The sequence below is a fragment of the Uloborus diversus genome, chromosome 5 (assembly GCF_026930045.1).
Source record: "Uloborus diversus isolate 005 chromosome 5, Udiv.v.3.1, whole genome shotgun sequence".
Lineage (NCBI taxonomy): Eukaryota > Metazoa > Arthropoda > Arachnida > Araneae > Uloboridae > Uloborus > Uloborus diversus.
Window position 1 is genome coordinate 9,565,612 of NC_072735.1, and position 25,315 is coordinate 9,590,926.

The window sequence follows — 25,315 nt, forward strand, 5'->3', positions numbered from 1 at the left end:
AGTTGAATGTTCACATAGAATAAATGTTCACTGTAAAACATTATTTTGATACATTTTAATGTGTTTTTGATGTTTTCTAACAAAATACAATTTCTCTAAAAATATAGTTTTGGACAGGATGGTAAAAACCAGAGTTTTTACCGTATTGTCCAAAACTTTGTGAACCCTGTTTGCTACAGTTTCTGCCGCCCAGGGGGTGCCTTCATTTGCCACCCTTTCATTAAGACATATGTAATACATTAAACCGTAGAAAATTATTGAACTTAAAATTCAAAACTTTATTGAAAGGAGAAGGGAAAGTAATTAAATCTGAAATCATCTTACAAAAAGCAGGGGGGGGGGGCGATATAACCAATTCTGAAGTACATCGAGGTGTGTTTTAACAGGGTTTTACTGTATAAGCACTCCTTTCAAAGAGACTAATTTCCTTTGCATGTCTCATTAAATACGCATAGTTTTACAAGAAACTTTGCTAAACTTAGAGAAAAATTAACTACACAGTATATATATATATATATATATATATATATATATATATATCGTTGCCTCAAAGCAACACTAAGACAACTAATCACAGGAATACCAGTAAGATACCCTACTGTTGCTCTGAGGCGAAAATATCTATCTATACATATATATATTGGGGGGGGGGGGGGACGGTGAAAGTAAGATTTTTGACTGATGACATTGCTCACAAGCATGATTTACATTGGCAACAGAGAATGCATGTTTAAATTGAACTGCAGTACAAGTTGATCTGGTCGGATTTTGTCAGGCAGGGATCAAAATTCAGTTTGAAAACCGAGAATGGTCTCGTTTGGGATTGAAAATTGCTGACACTTTACTTTTGTTGCTGAGTGCAAAACTGCACTCCCTTTGTAACATTTGGTCTCCCCCTTTACTTAAAAAAAAAAAAAAAAAAACTTTAGCATCAAATTTGCAAACAATATTTTGATGCAAAAATTTAAAGTAATAAATAAAAGTTTAAAAGTAATAAACAAAAAGAGAATGTAACTTTTTACCTATGATGTGAAACTGGAAGAAGACTGTCAAACTGAAAAGTTAAAGGTGCATATTTTTCAAATGGCACTGGAAATGGCAAAGTGCTATCTAAGTCATAGACCACTGACCCACTGTTGTTTTCAGGACTGTGTACAAAAATTACATGGTAATCCTAGAGAAAAATGCTTTATTTCAAAAATGAATGAACTTCAGAATACATACAAGTTTAATGACAATATGTCAATAGGGCCTGCCTATGACTTTTGAGGACATTGAGAATGAACTTTGATTAGTGCCTCCTCTTGTCCTTTGCTCTTTATATTTCTGATATTACAATATATGTTATTGACAGTATTCAAACTGAAAATGCAAAGAACAACAATATGTAAGTTGCCTAGATGGTGTAGTTAATTTCTACAGTTATATGTATGGACTCTAAAGTTGGAAATTGGTTTGATTGGTTTGATAATCGACAGAAAAATGGTGTGATTGATGTGATGCCGGATGAGATATATAAATTAAGTTTGTTGATCAGTTCAGTGAGCTTACCTTTTAGTTTTGAATGTAACATAAACCAATAAATGTTTTTTTATCTTAACCTCTCTTGCTCTGCCACTCTGTTATTACCATTGGTTATGGGGCTATTGCAACCCAATTATAGTTATCTTCGAGCACAGACAAAAGTAGTAGATTGACTAGAGTAAAAAATATCTACTTGGAACTTTTATTGCCGTATTGTCAAAAAAGGAAAATGGCTGACTTTGCTGGATGTCTCCGGCAAAGTCAACCATTTGCCTTTTTTGGACCCGGAGGACATCTGGGTAAAGGTTGAAAAATTCAGTGGATTCAAATAGAGACGCTGGACAGCGAAAATGAGAGCAGCTTTGATGGGAATTGGAAGGGGGTCACGGGAGATTCCGTGAAACCTGATGGAAAAGATCCGAAGAAAATGGCTAAGTTTCAGCGGCTAGACAAGAAAGCGTATTCTTTGATCTACAGCTGTTTGGAAGAAAGATATCAAGAACTTATTGATGATACTGAAAGTTCAAAAGAAGCGTGGAAAGTTCTTAAGGACAATTTTGACATGCAGTCCCGAGCAAGATTGGTGAGAAATTTAGACAAATTTTTTCGTATTAAGTTTAATTTGGAAAATAAAAATATTGGAATGTTTATTAGGAGGTTAAACAATCTGCTACTTGTTGCAATGAAAGTAATCATAAAATAGATGATTTATATATATGCTTTCCATTGATAAGGGACTTGCCGGATGAATTTAACGGAATTGTTCAAAGATTGTACACCGTGGATGATAAAAATTTTATGGTTGAAAAAATCTCTGAAGCTTTGCTACTAGAAAATAGTAAGTTAAATTTAATTGACTATGATAAGGGTAAAAATGAAAATTCTGTTTTTGTAACAAAATATGAGGACTGTAAAAATAGTAAACAAAAGTTAAATTTTGAGAAAAATAATTTAAAATGAGATAATGTTGTAAAAATAGGTTCATGTCATGAATGTGGTCTGTATGAACATTTAACGCATAATTGTTTTAAATTTAAATCTAAAAATAAATTGAACAAAAGTCTGAAACCAAATTTTAAAGGTTGCATTACTGACTCGAACGTAAATCTGAGTGCAATATCAAATAATAACAAATGTTTAGATTCTGATTGCAATGTAGGATTTGTAAAAGACTTAAAAACAGGTTTCGTCCTGGATTCTGGAGCCACAAATCATTTCGTAAATGATAAGACTCATTTAAATAACTTTCCAGAAATTAAAGCGAAAATATGTCTGTTGCAACTAGAAATTCTCATGCACCTATTAAAGCCGTTGGTACATTAAATTTTCATGTCAAATGTGATGGGGAATTTGTAGAAGTAAATTTGAGAGACGTGTTATATGCTCCTGATCTGAGACTTAATTTGTTTTCGGGTCTGATGCTAGATAAGTATGGTTATAAAACTGTTTGTGGAAATGGTAAAGCTACCGTTTATGCCGCGAATCGTAGCAAGTGGTTTGAATTTAAATTAGGGGATCAATTCTATGAAATTGAACCAAAAATAGTTTGAGAAACCCTACAGCAAACGTAACTTCTAGTGAAAAAATTGAACTTTGGCACAGACGTTTTGCACATTGTAATTATCATAAACTGAACCAGATCTCGATGAGTGGAGCCGTAAGAGATTTACCAGAGTACTATCTTTCGATAATAGATGAATATTCAGGTCATGTATGGATCTATCCCTTAAAAGCAAAATCGGAGGTGTTTTCTAAATTTAAGTTATTTATTTCATTCGCCGAAAAACAATCTGACGGTAAATTAAAATGCGTTCGTAGTGATAACGACTTGAATTCTGTCATATTGAATTTGGGAAATTTCTTGAAGAAAGAGGGATTAAACATGAAAGAACTGTTATCATGACACCCGAAATTAATCCATTTGCAGAAAGCTTTAATGGTTACGCAATGGTTGTAGTTCGGGCAATGTTAATCGAATCTAAGTTACCAAACAAATTTTAGCTTGAAGCGCTTTTTTATTACGTTCATGTAAGAAATCGAATTCCTGTAGGAAAAAGAGCCAAAAGTCCTATTGAATTATGGTATGGAAATGTACCTTCAGTCAAACATTTTATAGTATTTGGTAGTTTGGCTTACGCTCATATTCCTAAGCAAAAAAGAGATAAATTATCACCTAAGGGAAAACCAGGTGTTATGGTTGGTTATGCCGTAAACACAAGAGGGTATCAAATTTATTTTCCTTCGAGTGGTAAAGTAATTGCGACAATTCATGTTAAATTTGACGAGACTAAAATAGCAATGGACACGATACTGGGCATAAAAAATTCTATACCTTTAAAGAATGTTACAAATATAAAAATAAAACTTAACGAGTATGAATCGGATTCTTCAAGTGATAGTGAAAGTAAAAGAATTGAATTAAAACCTTCCCAATCAAAATTAAAGTTGGAAGATTTATCTAGTCAGGAACAAACTTTTGAAGAATCAGAAAGAAAAAGTACAGGGGATTTGGAAAATCTAAAAATTTTGAAATCGAAAAATCCAGTAAAGGAAAAATAGATTCATTTCGAACAGCTTAGAAAAGATAATTCGCGAATAGATGTGTTTTACAAACTTGAAAATGATAATCATAAATTTAATTGCATAAAAATGTGAGGAAATTTGGCAAAATAATCAAAATAATACATTATTTGATAAAGAACTTTCAATTTTAAGCCAACTGGGAATTTAGACGAAGTGGAGGTCAATTTAGTTTTTATTCCTAAAAATGTAATTGAAGCGAGAAACTGTCTCGAATCTACAGATTGGGAACGTTCAATGCAGCATGAACTTGAAAATATGGAAAAACATAAAGTTTTTGATTTATTATCACCTCCAGATGAAAATGTAAAAATAATTGGTTGTAGGTGGGTGTACACTAAAAAGTTTAATTATAAAGGTGAAATAAAGTCTTTCAAAAGTAGGTTGGTAGATCACAGAGTCACAAGGATCTGAAACGTACAAAGAAGTATTTGCCCCAATATTGGACATATCCCTTATACGTTTATTTTTCACAATATTCGCAGTAATTTTAAAATGGAAAGATGTCCAGCAAGAGTTCGTACTTATATGCGGACTTAAAGAATGAAATTAATATGAAACGGCCACCAGGCTTTGTAAATTCAAATCGACCAGACTGGGTTTGCAAGCTTAATAAAGCTATTTATGGGCTGCATTAGACTGGAAGGGCATGGTTTCAAATATTTGATGTAGTTATACTTTCTTTTGTATTCATTAAATTAAATTGGTGTAATTGTGCTTACATGCTCAAGAGTAAAAATATATTGTTACTTGTTTATGTAGACGATGTAAATATATTTGGAGAATGTAAATCAAATATTATCAATGTGAACGTATTGAAACAAAAATTCGATTTAAAATACTTAGGTAAAACTTCTAAATTGTTAGGAATTGAATTCGAGCAGAATGATAAGTTAATTTTACATAAAAGAAGTTAGATTAAAATTTTAAAAGAATAATTTAGTTGGAATGATAGAAGTTTTGTAAGTTTACCTGTCGTAAAAGAATTTTTGTCAAAAGATCCTCCAAATTTGGATGAACAAGTTGCATTAAATTTGCCTTATCGCAATTTGTTAGGGTGTTCGGCTTTTTTAGCGACGCGCACAAGGCCAATCATAATGTATGCAGTGAATGTACTTTCACAATATCAACAGAATCCTTTGATTTGTCATTGGAAAAGTTTAGTTAAATTATTTAATTATGTCTTAGACACAGAATCGTTAGGATTAAATTTGTCTAGAGCTAGAAAATTTCATTTAAGTTGTTATTCCGACGCAGCACATGCACAATGTTTAAATAATAGAAAATCTATCAGCGGTAACATAATATTTTTGGATGATGAACCAGTTATTTGGCGAACTGCTAAACAAAAATGTGTGGCTACTAGCTTGATGGAATAGGAATACTATTGCTCTAGTAGAAGCAGCTAAAATATTTTGTGGTTTATGAGAACTTGCAGGGAACTTTCAAATTTGAACATTCAATTTGATGAATCGCTTTTATTTTGTGATAATACTGCTGCAATTAACTTTGCAAACTCTCCAATAGAAAACAAACGAACTCATCATATTGACATTAAGTATTATTTCTTTTAGAGATTTATTTAAAAAAAAAAACATTTTCAGTTGAAATTTGTATCAACAGATAAAAATTGTGCAGATTATTTTACAAAGCCGTTTACAAATCAGAACGTAAAAAATTCTCGACCATGTTGTATGGTGAAAAGTTGTAATTTGTGCTATGTTAAGTTATTTTAGTTTTCAGTCCGATGGGGCCGAATGACAGTATTCAAACTGAAAATGCAAAGAAGAACAACAATATGTAAATTGCCTAGATGGTTTAGTTGTTTTCTACAGTTATATGTATGGACTCAAGAGTTCAAAATTGGTTCGATTGGTTTGATAGTCGACAGAGAAATGGTGTGATTGATGTTATGCCGGATCAGATATATAATTTAAGTTTATTGATCAGTTCAGTGAGCTTACCTTTTAGTTTTGAATGTAACATAAAACAATAACTGTTTTTTTTATCATAACGTCTCTTGCTCTGCCACTCTGTTATCACCAGTTATGACACATACTTCATATATGGGCAATTCCAGGGGTTGCTCATTAACATTTTTGAAGCTAAACAATACATATTTTGTAATATTATACGCAAAATATACATTGTAAAAACAGCCTTTTCAGGTGGAATATTGTATTTTTCAGGCTGAGTTCAATGTTATAATTAAATTCTTAAAATACATTTGGGACGATTTAAAAAAAAAAAATTGTTAAAAGCATGGTAACTGACTGACATACTTATTTTTAAAATGCCAGTCAGTTATCATGTTTTAAATAAATTTTTAAAAATAATCCAAAATATATTTCATGTGAATTCAACTATAAATTCAATTATATCATTAAATTCAGCTTTAAAAATATAATATTCCAGGGCAAAAGATTGTTTGCACAATATATATTTTGCGTTAAATACTACAAAATACAAATTGTTTCACTTCAAAAAATGTCAGTCAGTTATCCTTCGAATTGCCCATACACTACTTTTAATAGCAATAAGTAAAAGTGATATATGTTGCAATTTAAGATATCATTAAATTTTGCTTGGTTGCTGAAAGATGTAAATATCAAAGTATTTTAAATAGTTTTCAAATGTAAAATAAGTTTGAATATAGTACACGCAATTATAGACATTAGATAGTCAACTAAATTGAAAAGAGTCATTGACTGTCAAAGATTATTTATTTCTTATTCATGTGATTGGTTGTACCGATCACGAAGACAACAGTTTATTCCTTATGCTGTCTAAGGTCGAAGTGAGATCCATAAGCAATCTTCTTAATTGCTTAAAAAAACATAGCTATGTTTTCCCTCTTTTAAATTACAGCATGGAGTATTATAAAAAGTGCATTTCAAATTCATCTTACATCATTGCAAGGAAAAAAAATGATTAAATAATTGATTAACCAAGTAAATAAGTAAACTTTTTTAACTAAATATTAGTGAAACAAATCAACTAAATAAAAGAATGTCCACAAATGCATGCTCGTTTCAATTTTAATACAGCAAAATTATTTTGCAATTATGATGATTAAAATTAAGTGATAAAAATGAATCTTTTCCATATTTTTAAAAGTGTAACTTATAGTTTACTACTCATTCCAATATTAAGAGAATATAATGATCAAGGAAAAATTATTTACCCAAACTGCAAGATTATCTTCTTGTTGTCCAGATTTTTGACACCATAAAGGAACCTAATACAAAATTTCAAATGATGAAAAGCATTTAAAAAAAAAAAAAAAAAAAGAGGAAAGAAAAAAAAAAACTCACAGAAATGGAAAAAGAAAAAGGTATACCGGTATACATTTAATATATATATATATATATATATTGAAAACATATTATAGAAGAAAAAATTATAATAGAATAAACTACTAGCCCAAAGGTCTGCAAAGCAGCCAAACAAATAAGCCAGGTAAATATAAACATCAATAAAACAACAAGCAAACAAGGTTACATAACAAAATAAATAAATTACATCAAAAAATTTGTCTCGTTAGTGTTTGCATAGGAGGAGTTTTACTGTATACAGTAGACCCCCGTTTCACGCGGGGGTTACGTTCCATGGAAATGCCACCTAAATCGAAATCGAGTAAATTGAGGCTTAATACTAGATTTAAAATAGGGGTTTGGTTCTGTAGATAAAAAAAATTTCATTCTAGTGATGACTAATTGTACAATAAGTTTAATGTGTATTTATATTGACTTTTATGCACAACATGAATAAAGAAAACATAAATTAATTTCGTGTTATGTTTATAAAGAAGAGATGGCTATGATAGTCCTTTGGCGGTCCTTAAAATTTTTTCTCTGTAATTCTTTGCAGAGCATTAACACATCCATGATCACTTGCCTCATTTCCATGATACAATCTTCCTTCACTAACAAATCAGAAGAATCATTTCTATTGTCAAGGAATGGCTCAAAATTTTCAATGTAAATATTTTTGGTTGTGCATCGCAGAAGTCGGTATCCTTGTTCGTTTGGCCTCCTTTATTACTCTTAAAAGCTCTTCTTCCAGTGAGTTCTGAACTGTGTGTGTTTAATAACTTGACTTCTGGAAAAAGCTCTGGAACCAATCGCATAAAGTATCTCCAGTGGCCCAAGTTCGATTATTAGCACTAAAAATGTACCTGATTACGCATAATCTGAAATCTTTAGGATTTTAGATTTTGAAAGAGGGGAAAATTTAATCTGTTTGCATTGCCGCATCCGTGTAAAGCCGAAACTCGTCCGCGTAAAATAAAATAAAGGTGTCAAATCTTAAACCAAGTATAATCGAAACTGCGTAAAATAAACCTGCCTAAAACAAGGGTATATATATATTTTCCAATTTTGAAAACCAAACACATGTTCTGTGAGGAAAAAAACTGATACAACTCCAGGGGTGTATGTCCCTCGTATAACACGGTTAATTCGTTCCGTGTAGTATCGAAATTGTGTTATACGAGACTTCTTTAAAAACATTTTTACTTATTTATAATACTAATTATGTATGTACATGAGAAAAATCTGGTGAAGATGTATCGTCTTATATCGAAATCATGTTATACAAGACTTAGAAATAATGTAAATCAAGGGATGTGTACTGTGTTATATCGAAACCAAGTTTCATAAAAACAAAGTAAAAAACTTATTAGAGTTATCAACCATTAACAGAATGTATTAAACAAAAATGAAATTACATCTTTTATACATACAACATTCAAGTTATATCAAAACCATGAAGTATTAAATTCAAGTTTCGTACTGTGCAATATCAAAACCGTGTTATAGGAGTACTGTCTTATACGAGGGACGCCTGTATATAGAAATACAAATGTGACAACCAGAAACATGCTCTGGGTCCAACTAGGCTGGTCCTAGTCAATTTATTATCCCCCAATGAAGATCAATGGCCTTTTTAAAGCTATCCATCCTCTTGCTCATTACTGCCTCTTCTGGTAAGCTGTTCCAAGTGCCAACAACCCTACTAAAGTAGTAATTTTTCCTAATTTCCAAGTTAGCCTGAGATTTGAATAGCTTAAAACAATGACCCCTTGTCCTGCTTTCCATGCAGATATTTAACCCATTAACATCTTTTATTTTGATAAATTTTAACATTTGAATCATGTTTCTTCTGACTCTCCTCTGCTCCAGTCCTTATTTCCAAGTTAGCCTAAGATTTGAATAGCTCAGAACAATGACCCCTTGTCCTGCCTTTTACTTTCGTTTATATCTAATATATAGAAGAAAGTATTGGGTTCGTGCATCGTGCAAATTTTCGAATTTCGAAGGATTTGAACGTTTTGAGGTGTGCCGAGTCCATTTCGACCATTTTTGGAAAATGTCTCTGTGTGTGTGTGTGTGTGTCACGTATGTATGTGACCAGTTTTTTTGTGGCTGCTCTACAGCAAAAACTACCGTATGAAATCGAAAGAAATTTGGAACATATATGTGCCCCTATGTGAACTTGCGCCCATTGGTTTTTGCCACAAATTCCTCCAAAGGGGTGGAGAAATGGGACGTTTCTTGAGATATGCGTGCCTGCTATTCCCCAAGAAGTAACAGGCGGAATCAAAAAAAACTTGGTTCATATGTTGCCCTTAAAAAGTACAGGTACTGATTTAATTTTTGTGTCAAAAGCTTAAACAGGGGTTGAGCTATAGAACGTTTTTAGTCGTCGATTGTACCCACTGTATCTCAAGAAATAATGAATGGAATGAAACAAAAATTTATCGATAAGTAGCCCTTAAAGATATAAGAGCTGATTCTATTTTGGAGTCAACAGTTGAAAAGGGAATGGCGCAATCGAACGTTCTTTTTTTCCATTGTGAGTGCCATATCTCAAGAAGTAATGCTGCGTTCTGGATGAAATTTGGAATAAATGTGAACCCATATGTAAATTGGCTTTGGTTCAATTTTGGGGCCAATCGCTCCATGGAGGGCTGATTTTTTTTGTGGGAATAAAAATAGTTTTATAATTGCAACAATAAGAAAGATTAATCGTAATAACTGTCGTCTGCCTATTTCTCGTGATTTTAATTGTATGGAAATGATCGGAAATATAGAGAAAGTAGAGAAACCAAGCCTAGATACAAGGAAGTGGCGACCCCCCCCCCCCCCCCCCGAGCCATGAGATTTTTATTACTTACTAGCCGCCTACGGCGACCAGCTGGTGTGCCTTTTTACACCATTCGCCTTTTTAAAATATCAAAAATCTAATAAAAATATCAAAAATTGAAGCCCGAGGTGCATATCTTCGGCAAAAACTTCACCTGTATACCAAATTTCATCTTTCTAGGATTTACCGTTTTCCTGGGATGCGCGCCACACACACAAAAATCTTATTTTATTATATGTATAGACTAGCTGCCTACGGCGACCAACTAGTCCGCCTTTTTACGCCATGCACCTTTTTGCGCCAGGGTTGCCGCCTTTGGCGGCTACTTAGACAATTTAGCGACGGTATTAATGAATGTTTTTCTCTATTTATCAATATTATCATTCGCCTTTTTATGCCAATGTTGCCGCATTCGGCGGCTGCTTCAATAAATTTTATTGCGGTATCAACCAATCTATATCTATCTATATCATTAGTAGTTTGAATAAAATATCTTCTAGATCCATCTCCAGTTCCGTCGTTTGGAATATTTTTATAGGAGGTGGAGGGGAGACACAAACAACGTACTCTTCATGCAAATTTTGCCGAGAAATAACAAAAAGCACTTCCACTTTTATGTGAAAGCATTGTTTTTTCAAAGTAATTGTGTGTGTGGGGGGGGGGCATTGACACCCCGTTGAAGTTCCTTAAATGATGGGCATGTCTTTTTCTTGCTATCCATCTACTATATCGACCTCTATATTTGTCTATCTATCTATCTATCTATACGATCTATGCATGTCTACCTCTGACAGTAATTAACAATCTTTTTTTATTTATATAAGTATTAATTCGAAAAAAACATTTTTTTGTCCACTCAATCTCTATCTATTTCTGTATCTACCTAACCTAACCGCCAATCTGTAACTGAAACAAAGATCATGCAAAAAACCGCGGGCTTTATTTATTTATAATTAAAATAAAGGCTCTATGTTCCCCCGTAGTGTGCAAAAAGTAGCGCTTGCAAAAAAATTAAAAATTAAAAAAAAAAAAAAAAGGTGAAGAGAAGGCAAACGATTTCAGTTAGATCATGTGATGAGGTAAGTTCGGAACTCAGCCGGCAAGCGAACAGCTCGCGTTGTATTCTGCATTAAAAAAATTGTAAAAAAAAAAACTATTGCATATTTTTAAAAACTTTTTTCTTCTGAAGGGGGCGAAATGTTTTTACGATTACCAACTAAAATTTTAGAATTGAGGGTTCAATACTTTTCGAAGGATGGGTTTCGAAAAAAACTAAACCCAGAAAAAAATGTAAAATAAAGGTTTTTTCAAAATTCTATAAAAAATACAAAAACTGCTCTATCCTCAAACTTTTTTCATTCATCATATTCAAAATTAAATTTCCTACACTATAGTACAAAAAATATCCGTCTGGCGCTATTGGTTCGGGGTCTATGAGGTTAAAAGTACTAAAAAGTGCTAAAAATAACACAAAACATTAAATAACTTTTTTTCTAATTAAAATATCAAAAATCGAAGCCCAAGGTGCATATCTTCGGCAAAAACTGCACCTGTATACCAAATTTCATCTTTCTAGGCCTTACCGTTTTCCTGAGATGCGCGCCACACACACACATACACAAACATCTAATTTTATTATATGTATAGATAAGTCTTAAAAGCACAATTCTAGACTCCTTGATATTGTTAAGGAAAGGGAAGTTTGGGGCTTTCCCCATGAAGCATTTCGGAATTGAAATCCCAAAAACACAATTGTGTGTCATTTTGATGATGTAAGATAAGTGATGGGGTTCAAAACTTTCACTTTGAAAATTTTCAAAAAATGCAATTTAAAGGATCCTATTGGTGATGTTAGGGAGAGAGGTTCAGGTTAGATAAGTACATTTTTTGAATTTGAAGTCTTGAAACAATGATTGTAGAAAGATCAAAATTGAAGTAAACATGCCCCCAAAAAATACAATTTTAGCTGAACTCTAATGCTGACTCCTTGCAGATTTTCAGGAATCCGAGATGCATGACTATCCATGAAGAACCATTGATTTACTTTTGTTTATCAAATTAAAATAAATATAATTTGCTTTATGTTAGTCTACTAGACAATAATCAAGAAGCCCTTAGATAAGGCAACTTTTGAGCACAATGTAAAAAAAAAAGAAAAATTAATTTGAATTTTGACATCTTGAATTCAAATTATGTTTTTCGCAATCACAACTGTGTGCATGTAGGCGTGTGTGTTTGTGTGTGGGGGTATGTGTGTTTGTGTGTAGGGGTATGTGTATGTGTGTGTAGGGGTATGTGTATGTGTGTGTAGGCATGTGTGTTTGTCTGTGTGCTGGCATAAGTGTGTGGGTAGTTGTGTATATGAATGTGTGTATGTGTGTGTGGGGGGGTATGTGTATGTATGTGTAGGCATATGTGTTTGTGTCAGTGTGCAGGCATGAATGTGCGGGTAGTTGTGTGTGTGTAATTGTGTATGTATGCGCGTGTGTGTAGGACATGGATGCAACCTGGAGACGGCTTTCGCTATAGGAGCAGCATCGTGAGGAGCCGGTCGACGGTGACAGGGTGCGGAGGGTGGCGGTGGGAAAATAAAAAGATAGGACGTCAAAACAGTCAAATGAGAACAATAAGCAATCGTGATTGCTCAAAAAAAACCCTATGTTTAACTATATAAACTATTTGCATATACTAACATTGGCACAAATTATGGGTGATATAGGGGGGCAAGTGCCCCCAAGGGCGCCCATATAGGTGGGCAAGGAGGGCTCGAGCCCCCCCCCCCCCTGGAAATTAGAACTTTTTTGCTTTTGTTACTTTTTTCTTTGCAAAAATATAAAAATATTTCTTCTCCAGCCATTAATGAATAAATAATTAAAAATGCCAAATTTTAATGACTCTAATCTGTTCTGAAATCTGCCTCCATGGGAAAAATATCCTGCTAAACTATGGTTAAAATTTCTGAGCGCCCCTTACAATTTTGCATATATGAGATCCCATGAGTGCCCCCTACTTTTTTCGAGTCATGGGCAGAGTTATTATTTTGCCCCTCTAGTTTTTAAGCAAAGGATTTTTAAAAATTGTTTGTCAAATGATCTATACCTTATTTTCAAACATTAATAAAATCTAATTCGCATATTACCAATGCAGTTGTTATGAATTATACACAAAAGATTTACGTCTTCAACCATCAATTAGTAATTTGAACCTATAGTTTATCTGTTTTTAAACTGCTCCACAGTGGTGCAATTTGAAGCTCAGAAGAGGCCAGTGTACCTGTCGCATGATCCAAAAGTGATGATGAACCACCCTCCCCCCTGCCACACAATATATATAGGCTTTTAATCCTAGTTTACTAAATTTATGTAGTAAATAGGGATACATGCCCCCCCCCCAAATGAGTGTTTTTGGGAAAGAGTGGAAATGTTGCTCTTTCCCGAAAACACTCATTTTTTTTTGAGGGGGGGGGGGCATGTATCCTTATTTACTACCTAAATATACTTTTAGTCCTTTAACTGGCGCCCACATGAATGAACCACCAACCATGTAATAGACTGGTCAAAATAGAACAGTGGTGCAACCAGAAAGGGGGCACACAACTCTCACCCCCAGACTGTTGAGTTGAAAGTTTTTCAAAATTATTTTTTATTATTGATGAGAAGAAAAAAGCATCTGAAATTACATTTTCTGGTCTTCAATTTCACGAATTCTCCTGGGGAAAGCCCCCGATTACTGAACAACATCAAAAAAAGCCTAAAATTGCTCCTTTGGAGTTTTAATTTTGAAAAATTACTGGCCCTAATATTACAAAATATGGCCTTACAATCGCCTTTTTAAGGCTTGATTTCAGAAAATATTCGGGCAAGGGTCCTTATACTGTCATAATCCAATATCATAAGCAATTTGTTTTAAGCTACACTTACGAAAATGTTAGTGGAATAGTCCCTAAATATAAAACATTGCTCAATTTTTAGTACCATAATTTTGAAAATTTTACCAAGGAAAAGCTTCAGAACCTCCTTCCCATAAAATCTTCAATGTTTGTCTAAAATTGTGTTTTTGAAACTTCAATGTCGAAGGCAAGGGAAAGGAGGAATTGGTTTCAACTTATTTAAAAAAAAAAAAAATTGATAGGGGACAGTCCTTGAGCTCTATCTGTTACCCTATCACTGATAAATATGGCCTATAATCACGTTTTTATAGCTTCAATTTCTAGAAATTCTGCAGTGATCCCTGTACCTTTTGTTAACATCAACGAAGAAAGTCAAAAATTGTGTTTTTAAAGCTAAAAGTTTGGAAATTTTTCCGATCGAGAGCCCCCACTTCCCTCTTTTCTCTCATATATAAATTTATCTTTTCTTTTTCAATCTGCCTCCCTCCCCTAAAAACTTTTTTCTGGTTGCGTCACTGAAAAAGATCACTTTGGTTGAGGGCATAGGTCACTAATGACAGGGTGTTTATACTGTACAGATTCTTCATTCCTGGGATCCTGGAAAACAACTTTGGACGAAAGGAAACTCATTTCCAAAGTACTTAGAATTCCTTGAACTTTCTGATTAGTCCATGTAATTATCCCATATATTAAAATTTATTTTATTGGAATTAAAATCAATGCAACTTAGAAAAAGATATCCATACTTTAGGATTACAAAACGTAAGCACAACTGTTTGGTGCCATTGATCGTATAAACTATGAGCACAACAACAAAAGAGGGTCAGCATATTTTTTTGGGAAAGAGTGAAACTTCTCCGGATGTATTGTGTGCTTTTCTCTCTTTAGCTCTGTTCTGTTTAAACTGAATAACATACAATGCATTAAAAGTTATGATTCCTTATTCTTTTTTAAATATTTTTTATTATTTTAGTTGGATGGCAGAATATGAATCAAATTTCCCTTGAAAAAAAAGTTTGCCGCCCCACTTCATGTGGCCAAGTTCTGCCTCTGTATACTAATAAGTAATTGTAAAGAAAAAATGTTTGAATTTGAAGTACTTACACTTTCATTTCTATTGGATATAAAAACAGCAAAACATGTTGATAAGAGATCTTCTTGATTATTTTTTATGTACTCACATAGTTTCCAAACATTCTCTTCACTAATGAAATGATAAAACTAAAGTTAATCTTTTATAGTCATCATACATTAAGGGAAATATAACTTATTGAAAAACAAACAAACATGCACCGTAAATACTCGCGTATAAGTCAACCCACTACTTTCTGAAAGAATCTGAAACATTTTGCCACTAATTTTGAATATAAACATTATGAAAAGGAAGGAAATTAAAGGGCTCTCTTCTGATATGCCCCCCTCTTGGCGAGATTTTAATTTTTCGCTCGATACGAAAATCGCCAATAAGGCGATAACTTGGCAACCCTGGTTTTGCAACTTGAACGCTGGAAAGTAGTTTCTCGAAGTCTGTCTTTTTGCACGTGTCTGTGTGGTAGGAGGTAGGTGCTCATATGTTCCGCTTTTAGAGTATTCTTTTTCTTGTTGTTTTTTAATGTTAATTTAGTTGAATTTTCTATTTTAATTATGAGTTCGGTTTGTGATGTTGTCCAAAAGTATCAATTGAAATTTTTGAATGAATTTTCTTTTTCTTTTTCGTCAGGTCGTCCAACGTTTGGACATACCGGAGTCCTAAATAGATTTTTTATATTTAAACTAATTGAAAATAAAGAGGTTTTTTTAGAATTTTTAAGGGAAATTGGTTTACTTAAGAATGAAATGTTATGTTCTAGATGTAATTCTGTTATGAAAATTAAAAAAACTAAAAAATGTTCAGATGGGTTAATTTTTTTTTGTAGAAAGGTTATTGGGGGTGTTGTTTGTGGAAAAGAAGCAACGATCAGGAGTGGGTCATGGTTTAGTTCTAGCAAGTTGAAAATAGAGGAGATTTTTTTGATAACATATGAGATTTTAATTGGGACCAAAACTGCTGATATTGAAAGTCAATATTTTTTTTCATCACAAACTTTAGCCGATTGGCGAAATTATATTAATGAAGAAATATTAAATTACATTGAATTAAAATCCGAACAAATAGGGGGGGTTGGGAAAGTTATTGAAGTTGATGAATCTAAATTTGGGAAAAGAAAATATAATCGGGGACATGCAGTTGAGGGACAATGGGTTTTTGGGGGTGTTGAACGGGGTTCGGGGAAAACTTTTTTGGTTGCTGTTGGGGATAGGGGTAGGGAAACTCTATTTTTGGCAGTTAAGCAGTGGATACTACCAGGCACGACGGTGCACTCCGATTGTTGGAGGGCATATGATACATTGGGGGAGGAGGGGTATGAGCATTTAACAGTCAACCATAAACTTAATTTTGTAGATCCAGAAACTAAATGTCACACTAACACAATTGAATCCACATGGAGACACGTTAAAAGTACTCTACCAACATATAATAGATTAGGGGATTTTAAATTTTATTTAGCTTATTATTTATACAAAAAAAATTGTGAATACAAAAATGAGGATATGTTTGTAAAGTTTTTGGAAATAATTCGCGAAATTAATTGGGTGGAGTACAAAATACAAGTAAAATAAGGTTGTTTTTTTTTGGAATTTTTTTTGTCTAAACAAACATAATTTAAATATTTTTGTAAAGTAATGATAATAAAAAATGGGATAATTTCCCTAAGAGCAGGACATATGTGCACTGCCTCACGTGAGGAAGTAAAAGAAAAGTAAAAAAGGTAAGTGAACATATTTTGAATTATTGTGTTTTTAGTGTGTTTCTGGTAGTTTGTATTTTGGTCTGGTTGGCATTTTTGTAGCACAAAAATGGTGTTAATTTCACATAAAATCTGTGACTTTATTGTATACTGAACGGAGGAGATCTGTGACTTATATCCGACTGTGATGTATATTAAAAGTCGGAGGGATAACGGACCGAGCGGCAGCGAGGTCCTGGCGAGCCCGAGGTCTCATAGTACTTTCGTAATGAGACCGAGGCAGGGCCGGCGAGCCGAGGTCTCATTACGAAAGTACTATGAGACCGAGGGCTCGTATCCCGGAGAAACAACGGAAAAAAATTAATGCATTAATTTCATTAAATAATTAATGACATAATTTGAATTTTTCCTGTTGGCGCTAAAAAAGCATCGCTAAGAACGATGTATGACATATGACGTCATACATAGTTTTCTTGGCGACGCTTTTTTGGCGCCAACAGGAAAAAGTCGCCAAGAGGGGGGTATATCAGATTTGTTCCAATTAAAGGTAATGAACATTCTTACGTTGAAAAACGTTCAATTTTCATACTTTTTGCACAAAAGTGTTCACTTCTGCGATTGCAATTTTTGTAAAGGGTTCGACTTTGCTGTTACGAATTTTGTTGCTTCTTGCTTTTATTTTGAATTAATATCAATAAAATTCTGCACTATAGCCATATTACATTATTTAAAAAAAAAAAGCATTTATTCGCGACTATCGGAAAAATGTGCGAATACAGCGATTCCCGCAATTTTCGCGTAGTTGGCAGTTTACCATAATTATTTAGCCTTTATTTCACAACCAGACCATGTAAAATAATAGCCCAATGCGTAAATATTTACTTCTTTAACATGTGTTTAAAAGGTCTGAAATAAAATTAGAAAAATGAGTTTTTTCTCAAAAATTGTTCTAGGAAAATTTTCGGAAATTCTGCCCCTTGTTATAAGTCAACCTACGAACTTTTAACCTCATTTTTGTGCTAAATTTCTGGACTTATACGCAAGTATAAATGGTATACATATGGTGAAAAAAACATGGATTATAAAATAATGACAATGTTCATGAAAAAGATGAAAACAAATATTTATAGAAAACTAATTCTATGTTGATGACAATGATAGAATTCAGTCTGAATGTACTGGTACAAAAGTACCAGCTTTTTACAATACTTGAGTTTCACATACTGGTATTTAAAGGTACAGAACTCATTTTCAGATTGAATTCATGCATAGTCATAGCTAAATAACACAGACGTCGTGTGCCGACATTTTGAGGTGCAGATACATTTGCTGAAGATATGTGCATCATCAAATAATCATTAATTAGTGTAAATATTAAACATTGATTTTCTTTAAAATCTGTAGATAAAATAATGAAACAAGTTCACCTGTTATTTTCATGGCTATATGATTGAAAGCAAAAAGCATTCTTTTAGTAAACATTTTACCCCTACCCCCTGTCTATTGTTTTTCCTACCTGCAGATAGTTTTGAGTTGTGTGTGCTAGAAACAAATATTTTAAATATACAATGATTAAGAATTACTTGGGTTAAAAAATATTATCTACCTGATAATTTGCATTTTTAGAAAGGAACAAATTATTTATTTTTCATTATTTTGTTATTTATACAATGTGTATGCAAATTTCAAAAAAAAAAAAAAAAAAAACATTTTTACAATTGTTTTTTTTTTGATTAGCTTAAATAGCCTAGCTCAGTTTCAATATTTTTTTTGGGGGGTGAAACAAGTTTACATTCATATTCAATTTGTTTTAATCCACCAAGGAAATCTCAAAGTAATAATAATTACATTGAATAATATAATTTTGGCTTAAAAATAGCTGAAATGTGAGATTAAATTGCTTATTTACTATAAATTAATAAATGAGAAGAATATTGAAATGATATTGAAGAGAAAGAAAACATTAACAGAAATGAACCAAATACATGACAGTTCAGTCACAGCATCCCCCAGAGATTGTAGTTCTATGACAAATAAAGTATAAAAATGACTTTTCTGAATGACTTCATAATTAAATAATTATGAAATTATGACTGGAAAAGACCTAGTTCATGCTGCCTACACATTTGTTCTTCTTGTATACTTGGAATTTAGGGTAAGATATATTTTCATTAATATTGCAAAACGAAATATTACAAAATTTTGTTTTTTATTAGCCTACCTGTCAATAACTACACCACCTTTATTTAGATATTCTACTGTAATACATCACCGAAATATTTCATTCTCTTTAGGATGTTTTCTTTTTCCTCCCTTAGTCTGATGACGTTCTACGCAGAAGTTGAAGGAAACTTTTTCAGTGGCCCTTTGATGAAAGAACAAATGACTACTCATACAAAATTTACAATAATAATGAGCACTTGAGGTCTCAAAACAGTTTTACTTAAAATTTTATTTCTGCACAAACAGAATAATAGGACAAAGTAATGCATTTTCAATCCAAACTTTCTAACATCATTCGGAAGAAGTTCAAAAAATATCTTATTTAATTTTTTTTAAAGAGTTTGAACAGCTGAAACAACCAAAACAGGATTTCGTTTTATACACAAACAAAATTACCAAGATAAATTAACAGTTCACATTATGCATTTTAAATTGTGTGTACATTCAAATATATTAGCCAAATATTTGTGCTTTTTACCAATAACAAGAAGTATAACAGCATTCTTCTTGTGAAGGAATGTGTAACGTATTCAAAGAATCCATTTCTAAGTGTACATTTTCTTGGGATCGTTTTGACGAAAACATGTTTGAAAGGAGCAAATAAGTTCAGGAGTAAACAATATACACGATGATAATATAGTAAGAATCGGCAAAGTATTATGCGTCAAGTTTGTAAAAAAAATATGAATTTTGTAAACAAACTGGATGATGAAGATGACAGTTGTATTCATTTCACTTTGAAGCGGACAAAATAGTGAATACTAAAAAAAAAAGTCATTTTTAATTATGGAAGTGTCTGCTACTCCTCGATTTTTCTAGCAACCTTTGTAGTAACTTGGCGTGGTTTCAGACGTCCTCGATATTTGGCGATCACGTTCGCATTGTTTATTCCAGCGAGAAACAACTGCGCCTCGTGCTTTTTCGGCATACTTTCCTATATGGATAGTATTTTAATGATCTAATTATTGCAATTATAAGAGGAATGACTATTGAAGTAGGGGCGAAGTTTTCCTCATTTGAAAGCTTACAAGACAAATTACGGAAGAAGAGAATTTTGTGCATTTTGATGTGCAAGATTCTGCTAAATTGACGAGTGATGTTCATATTCGACACGTTAAAAACATGGAAATGTCGAATTGGTGTATTACAAATTAAAATACACCAATGTTTTTGGCGGACGAGAGTGCCAAAAAAAAAGGAAAGAAAACAAAAATGAAAGGAAATTTATAAGTGAGTATAAGTTTTGTGTGTTGACCAGTACACCGAACTTACATATAAGAAATATAATCTAATTTTCTTACAAGTTGCTTCCTCTTTAAAAAATAATACTACGTTGCATGTATTAGCTGTTTTATAAGGTTATAAATAAATACACTGCTCAAAATGTGTCGCAATTCATTAATGACTCTTAAGTTTGCCGATGATTGGTTTTATGAACGTATTTAGTCACTAAAGAAGATATCTATTGTTTTTGAGACCTCGATTTGGTGTATTTTTAATCAACATTAATGTAGCTTTCTGTTTGATAATACATTTATTGCATTGACTGACATTTTTTATACTAAGAACTCCTACAGCTCAGCAGGCAATTAAAATAGCAATAGGTAATTATTTTATACTTAATGCCAAATTGCTTCGTGTAAATATCTTTTCAATAGTGTTTTACAACTCGTTTACTGTGTGTTATTCTTGTTGCACTGTAATGTTTGTATTATATTCCTGGCTTCTTTTTTCTTTTCATGGCAATGCATTACTGGGCCAGTTTTTGTGAGGCTACTTTTATCTAAATATGGACAGCATCTTGTCGAGTAGATGTAAATAACAGCTAAATCGTTAGTGATTTTGACCTGGAGTTTATGGCAACTATGACGTTAGGCGACTGCAATGGTTTGACGCGCATGAACGAACGAAAAGTACCCAAGGATAATTTGGTAAGGCAAATTTTAACAAATAAGTTTAATTTATGTTTCACAAAAGAACTAGATGTGCCCAAAAAAACAGTATTGAAAACTTCAATTCTTAAAGAATCAAAATATTTATTTAAAAATTGATGCACCTAGTTAATCTATTACAAAATTGTTTCGCTCGTCCTTGCATGTCGATAATATGATTTGATGCGGGTAAAATGTTACAGTGTATTTAATATTTCACTATTGAGGTGTAAATGATGTTTGATGCACTTTTGAATCCATTGGGAGACCTGGAATCCTATTTTCTCAAGTATTAACCTTGAAGTGGCTACTGCTGAAGCACTGATCACAACTGGTGTGTTTATCTTATATGTCTGTGAGCACTCCAGGTTAAAATGCATCGTGTACAAAGCATTTCCCCGCTTGACATTTGGTATTCTTGATTTTTTTTCTATGTACAGAAGGCAGAAATTCATATTAATTTATTATAATTGTTCTCCTTTTGGATGCTATTCTATATTGTTCATCTGAGTAAGTAGAAACGTGGTGTAATAGACAACAGAAATATAATAATTTGTTTATTAAAACAGTGAAAACTCATGCATTGCGTACTATTCCATTGTGATGCATTGTAAAATTGTTGCATTTAAGATTTAAATTAAATTGTTTTTTCCCCCCATAGTTAAAGAAGTATTTTGGGCGTGCAGCTTCAGAAACTGAATTCCTTACTGAATGGTACATGGTAGAGAGATTTGGCTTCATTTACTGTTAGTCATTTCCTCTGCTTGTACTTTTCAGTTTAGCCTGAACCTGAAGAGTAACAACTGAATCAACAGAAGTATGGATCTGTATGATGTTTCAAGGGTTTTCATCTGTAAGAGGTAATCAAGTAGAAAATCATACAACTTTAGTTGTATGTAGTATTTTTAAAGTAGATAAAGTAGTATTTTTACTTATTATCTTAGTAATATTTTTAAAAGTTGATAAATGACACAAGCTTACATGAACTTTTTCCCATGTATTCTAACTTGTGATTGTTTATTGATTTGTGTTCAAAAAAAGTTAAGCAGAGTAAGCTATTAAAAACAGCTTGTTAACCTATTAAAACTATTAAATAAATGATTTAATTAGAAATAGATGAGAAATATAATACAGTTGACTCTATCTAACGACTTTCAGGGGACCACAAAAAAATCGTACTTAAATAGAATGCTTCTAAAACTGCAGTGGAGTATCTGGGACTATGAAAAGTCATTCAATAGAATGTTGTTAAACAGAATCAACTGCAATTTGATATTTGAAAAAGGAAAAAAAACAATGCATTGTGTATTATTCCAGTATGATTATGATGCATGGCAATATTTGTGCATTTAAGTTTTAAATTAAGTTGTTTTTTCCCCTCAGTCCAAGAAGTATTTCGCATGTGCAGATGCAAAAACTGAAAATTCCTGACTAAATGGCACATAGTAGAGAGATTTGGCTTCATTTGCTGTCATTTCCTCTGCTTATGCTTTTCAATTTAGTCGGAGCCTGAAGAGTAACAACTGATTCAACAGAAGTATGAATGTGTGATATTTCATGAGTTTTAATCTGTAATAAGTAATCAAGGAGGAAATTATTCAACTTTAAAATCATCAAATAACAAGTGTACATGATTTTTTTTCTTATGTTCTAACTTTTTATTATTCATTGATTTGTGTTATGCAGTTGACTCTAATTCTAATATATTTTTATCTCATAGATTTCATTGGGTCCCTAACTCTTGAGAAGGCTGTGGTTGTTTCCCGTAACTCAAAGGTTATAGCCGGTTTTTTTCAGGACTTTGAGTACAGTGATTGAGAGTTAACTGTACTATGTAGTATTTTGTCTACACATCTGAGGAGCAAAAGCTAACTGTGTTAGCTTTTGCTAACTGAGCTGTTAGCGAAAGATAACAGCTCAGGCTCATTGATCTCTTGAATTTACAGTGATTGGCATAGCTAACCTAAATTAATTTTTACTGTGTATTTGTTAAGTAATTTTTATACCTTCTGACACCTCTTTACATACCCCTGATGAAAAAGTGTTATGCAATTTTACTCCATATAGAGATGTTTGGAGTTTCTTTAGATCACCTGTTTCTTTCATGTCTTAATATCTCTTACCCCATCTTTGTTAATAGCACCCATAATTTTTGTAAAATAGTTTAAATGAAAATTCAGAAAGTAAATTTTTAAGCTCAATGGAAGACTAAGTAGGAGCATATTCTTGAAGATTAAAATCTTGGATCCTCCTTTTTCTAGATATTTGCCTAGAAGCTTGTTAAGACATCTTTAAAGACATCCTACGTAGAACATTGAAGGAACAGTGTGAAGCAGGATAATGGTAGAACTAACGAGACATTGGGGCAAACTATTGAAATTATTCTGTGTAATTTGTCTGCTTGTCATCAAAAAAGGGTGGAAGTATCTGAAGACATAACATGCCTCATAACAATTCATTTAAGAGGAACTGGTTAATTTTAAAAGGTTTTTACCATATTGTTTGGAGGCTTGCTCCATTTCCCTTGATCAAATCCAATTTGTTAAACAGATATATTTCTGTTTCATTCATGAAGAAATAAAGATTTAATCATTTGAATTGGTACCTACTATGCGTATATTTTTGGAAGCTATTAATAAAGTTCTTGTATCAAATCTCTGTGTCTGTATATTTAATGTTTTCTACCAGATTGTTATAAATTTTCTGCAACCTCTCAAATTAGCTACGATATTTTTTAACAGCTACATCTAGCCATTTCATTTAAATCTTAGAAGTGTGGTGGAAAAAAAAACATTTTAATCATTTGAAGTTTGGTTGCTAATATTGCAAATAAGTGTTGGTTCAGTTATGTTAGGACAAATAATGAGTAGAAGAAATTGTCTCAGACATGCACTGCTCATGGATCCTTCAAGTGTGCATATTAGAGAGGATATGCCTTTCTTTTTCAAATTAATACATGATTTATAATTATTTATGTTTTTAGCTGATAGCCCTCACACATTTTCACTTGTTTTAGTTTTAGCCATGATTTCTAAGATTTCAAAATTTTGTTTCTTTCCTCTCTTTTTCAAGATTCTGTCTTTTTTTTTTTTTTTTTTTCAAGCATTTGCAGCGTAGCACATTCTAGTCAAGAGACCCCACATTAACTTTGATTTCACAATTTTACTTCAAAACGTATAAATTGTTGTAACTTGAAAAGAAAAAAAAAAGGCCCTGGCATTCATTTGAATTTTGATGTCTTGATTTCGAATTATGTTTTTTGAAATCATAAATTGCGATAGGACCCTACTCGTTGAGTTTCTTGTTTCTAATATATAGAATGGGAGTAGAGGACAAATTCACACTCATATCATGACCAGTGGTTTTCTAGGTTAGGTAAAACGAGGCATTTTCATTAAAAAAAAACTAGTAATTAGGATGGGGTAATAAAGATAAGATATGACCAAATTGCACTCGTGCACTTTTCATAAAGATTATACTTACAGCGTATAATGTTATACCTTTATCCTTACCAGAATTAAGTATTTTTAGATGTTTTCCCCAAAAATACTTGATTTTATACAAAAAAAAACCCTTTATGCAAAAACTATTTGAGGTAAGCCTTGAATGCAGACGATTTGTAACCATGACGACGAAAATTAGTCTCGCTAAATAAATATTTAAAACATAAATTTTTATTTGTTTATAAATATTTTATTAATTTCCTCATTATTTGGGGTTTGTGTATACATATTTTATATTTGTTTTCTCCTATTATGGGAAGAAAAAAGGAAAATAAATTTTTTGATTAATTTTGTATTTAATGACTCAAGAATCTCAACGGAATATCAATTTTCCTTGATGTGGAGTTGAGATACGTCCATTAATTAGCATATCAATCACTTAAATTTATTTTACCAATTAATCCGTGAAAAGATTATTCTTGGCGTTTTTTTTTTTTTTTTTCCTACCCTAACCTAAACTCCAAATTCGACATACAGAATCTGCTTTTCCCACTTCTGTAATGCGCTAAGGTAGTTGTTCCTAACTATGACATAAACGGAAAAATCGCACTTTTTTTCTTTCTAGGAATAAATGGTTTTGAGGTTTTTTTTTGGACCAACGTTCCAGGAGGGGTTTTGTCACCAACCCTAATCTACGCTGCACTGGCTGGGAGTCCCCCCCCCCAAAGGATGAATTAATTTCACTACTTTATTTATTACATTTTAATTGACTTTTCTTTTGCATTTTTT

General features: G+C 32.4%; 1 protein-coding gene and 1 long non-coding RNA gene across 2 annotated transcripts in view; one reads left to right on the forward strand and one right to left on the reverse strand.

Annotated features, from left to right (window-relative positions):
* Positions 1 to 19,894, reverse strand: part of LOC129222606 (protein N-terminal glutamine amidohydrolase-like) — a 29,432-nt gene extending 9,538 nt beyond the window's left edge. The window contains exons 1-4 of the mRNA XM_054857121.1: positions 19,631 to 19,894; positions 15,245 to 15,344; positions 7,289 to 7,342; positions 1,023 to 1,174 (exon numbers count right to left, since the gene is read on the reverse strand). Coding sequence (XP_054713096.1) covers positions 1,023 to 1,174; positions 7,289 to 7,342; positions 15,245 to 15,344; positions 19,631 to 19,737 — 413 coding nt within the window. The 5' untranslated portion in view covers positions 19,738 to 19,894. The remainder of the gene's footprint in view (positions 1 to 1,022; positions 1,175 to 7,288; positions 7,343 to 15,244; positions 15,345 to 19,630) is intronic.
* A 941-nt stretch (positions 19,895 to 20,835) lies between these two features.
* LOC129221913 (uncharacterized) lies at positions 20,836 to 23,077 on the forward strand. Its single transcript, XR_008580552.1, has 3 exons — positions 20,836 to 21,083; positions 21,745 to 21,943; positions 22,804 to 23,077. It is a non-coding gene; the product is annotated as an uncharacterized LOC129221913 (long non-coding RNA).
* The last annotated feature ends 2,238 nt before the right edge of the window (positions 23,078 to 25,315 follow it).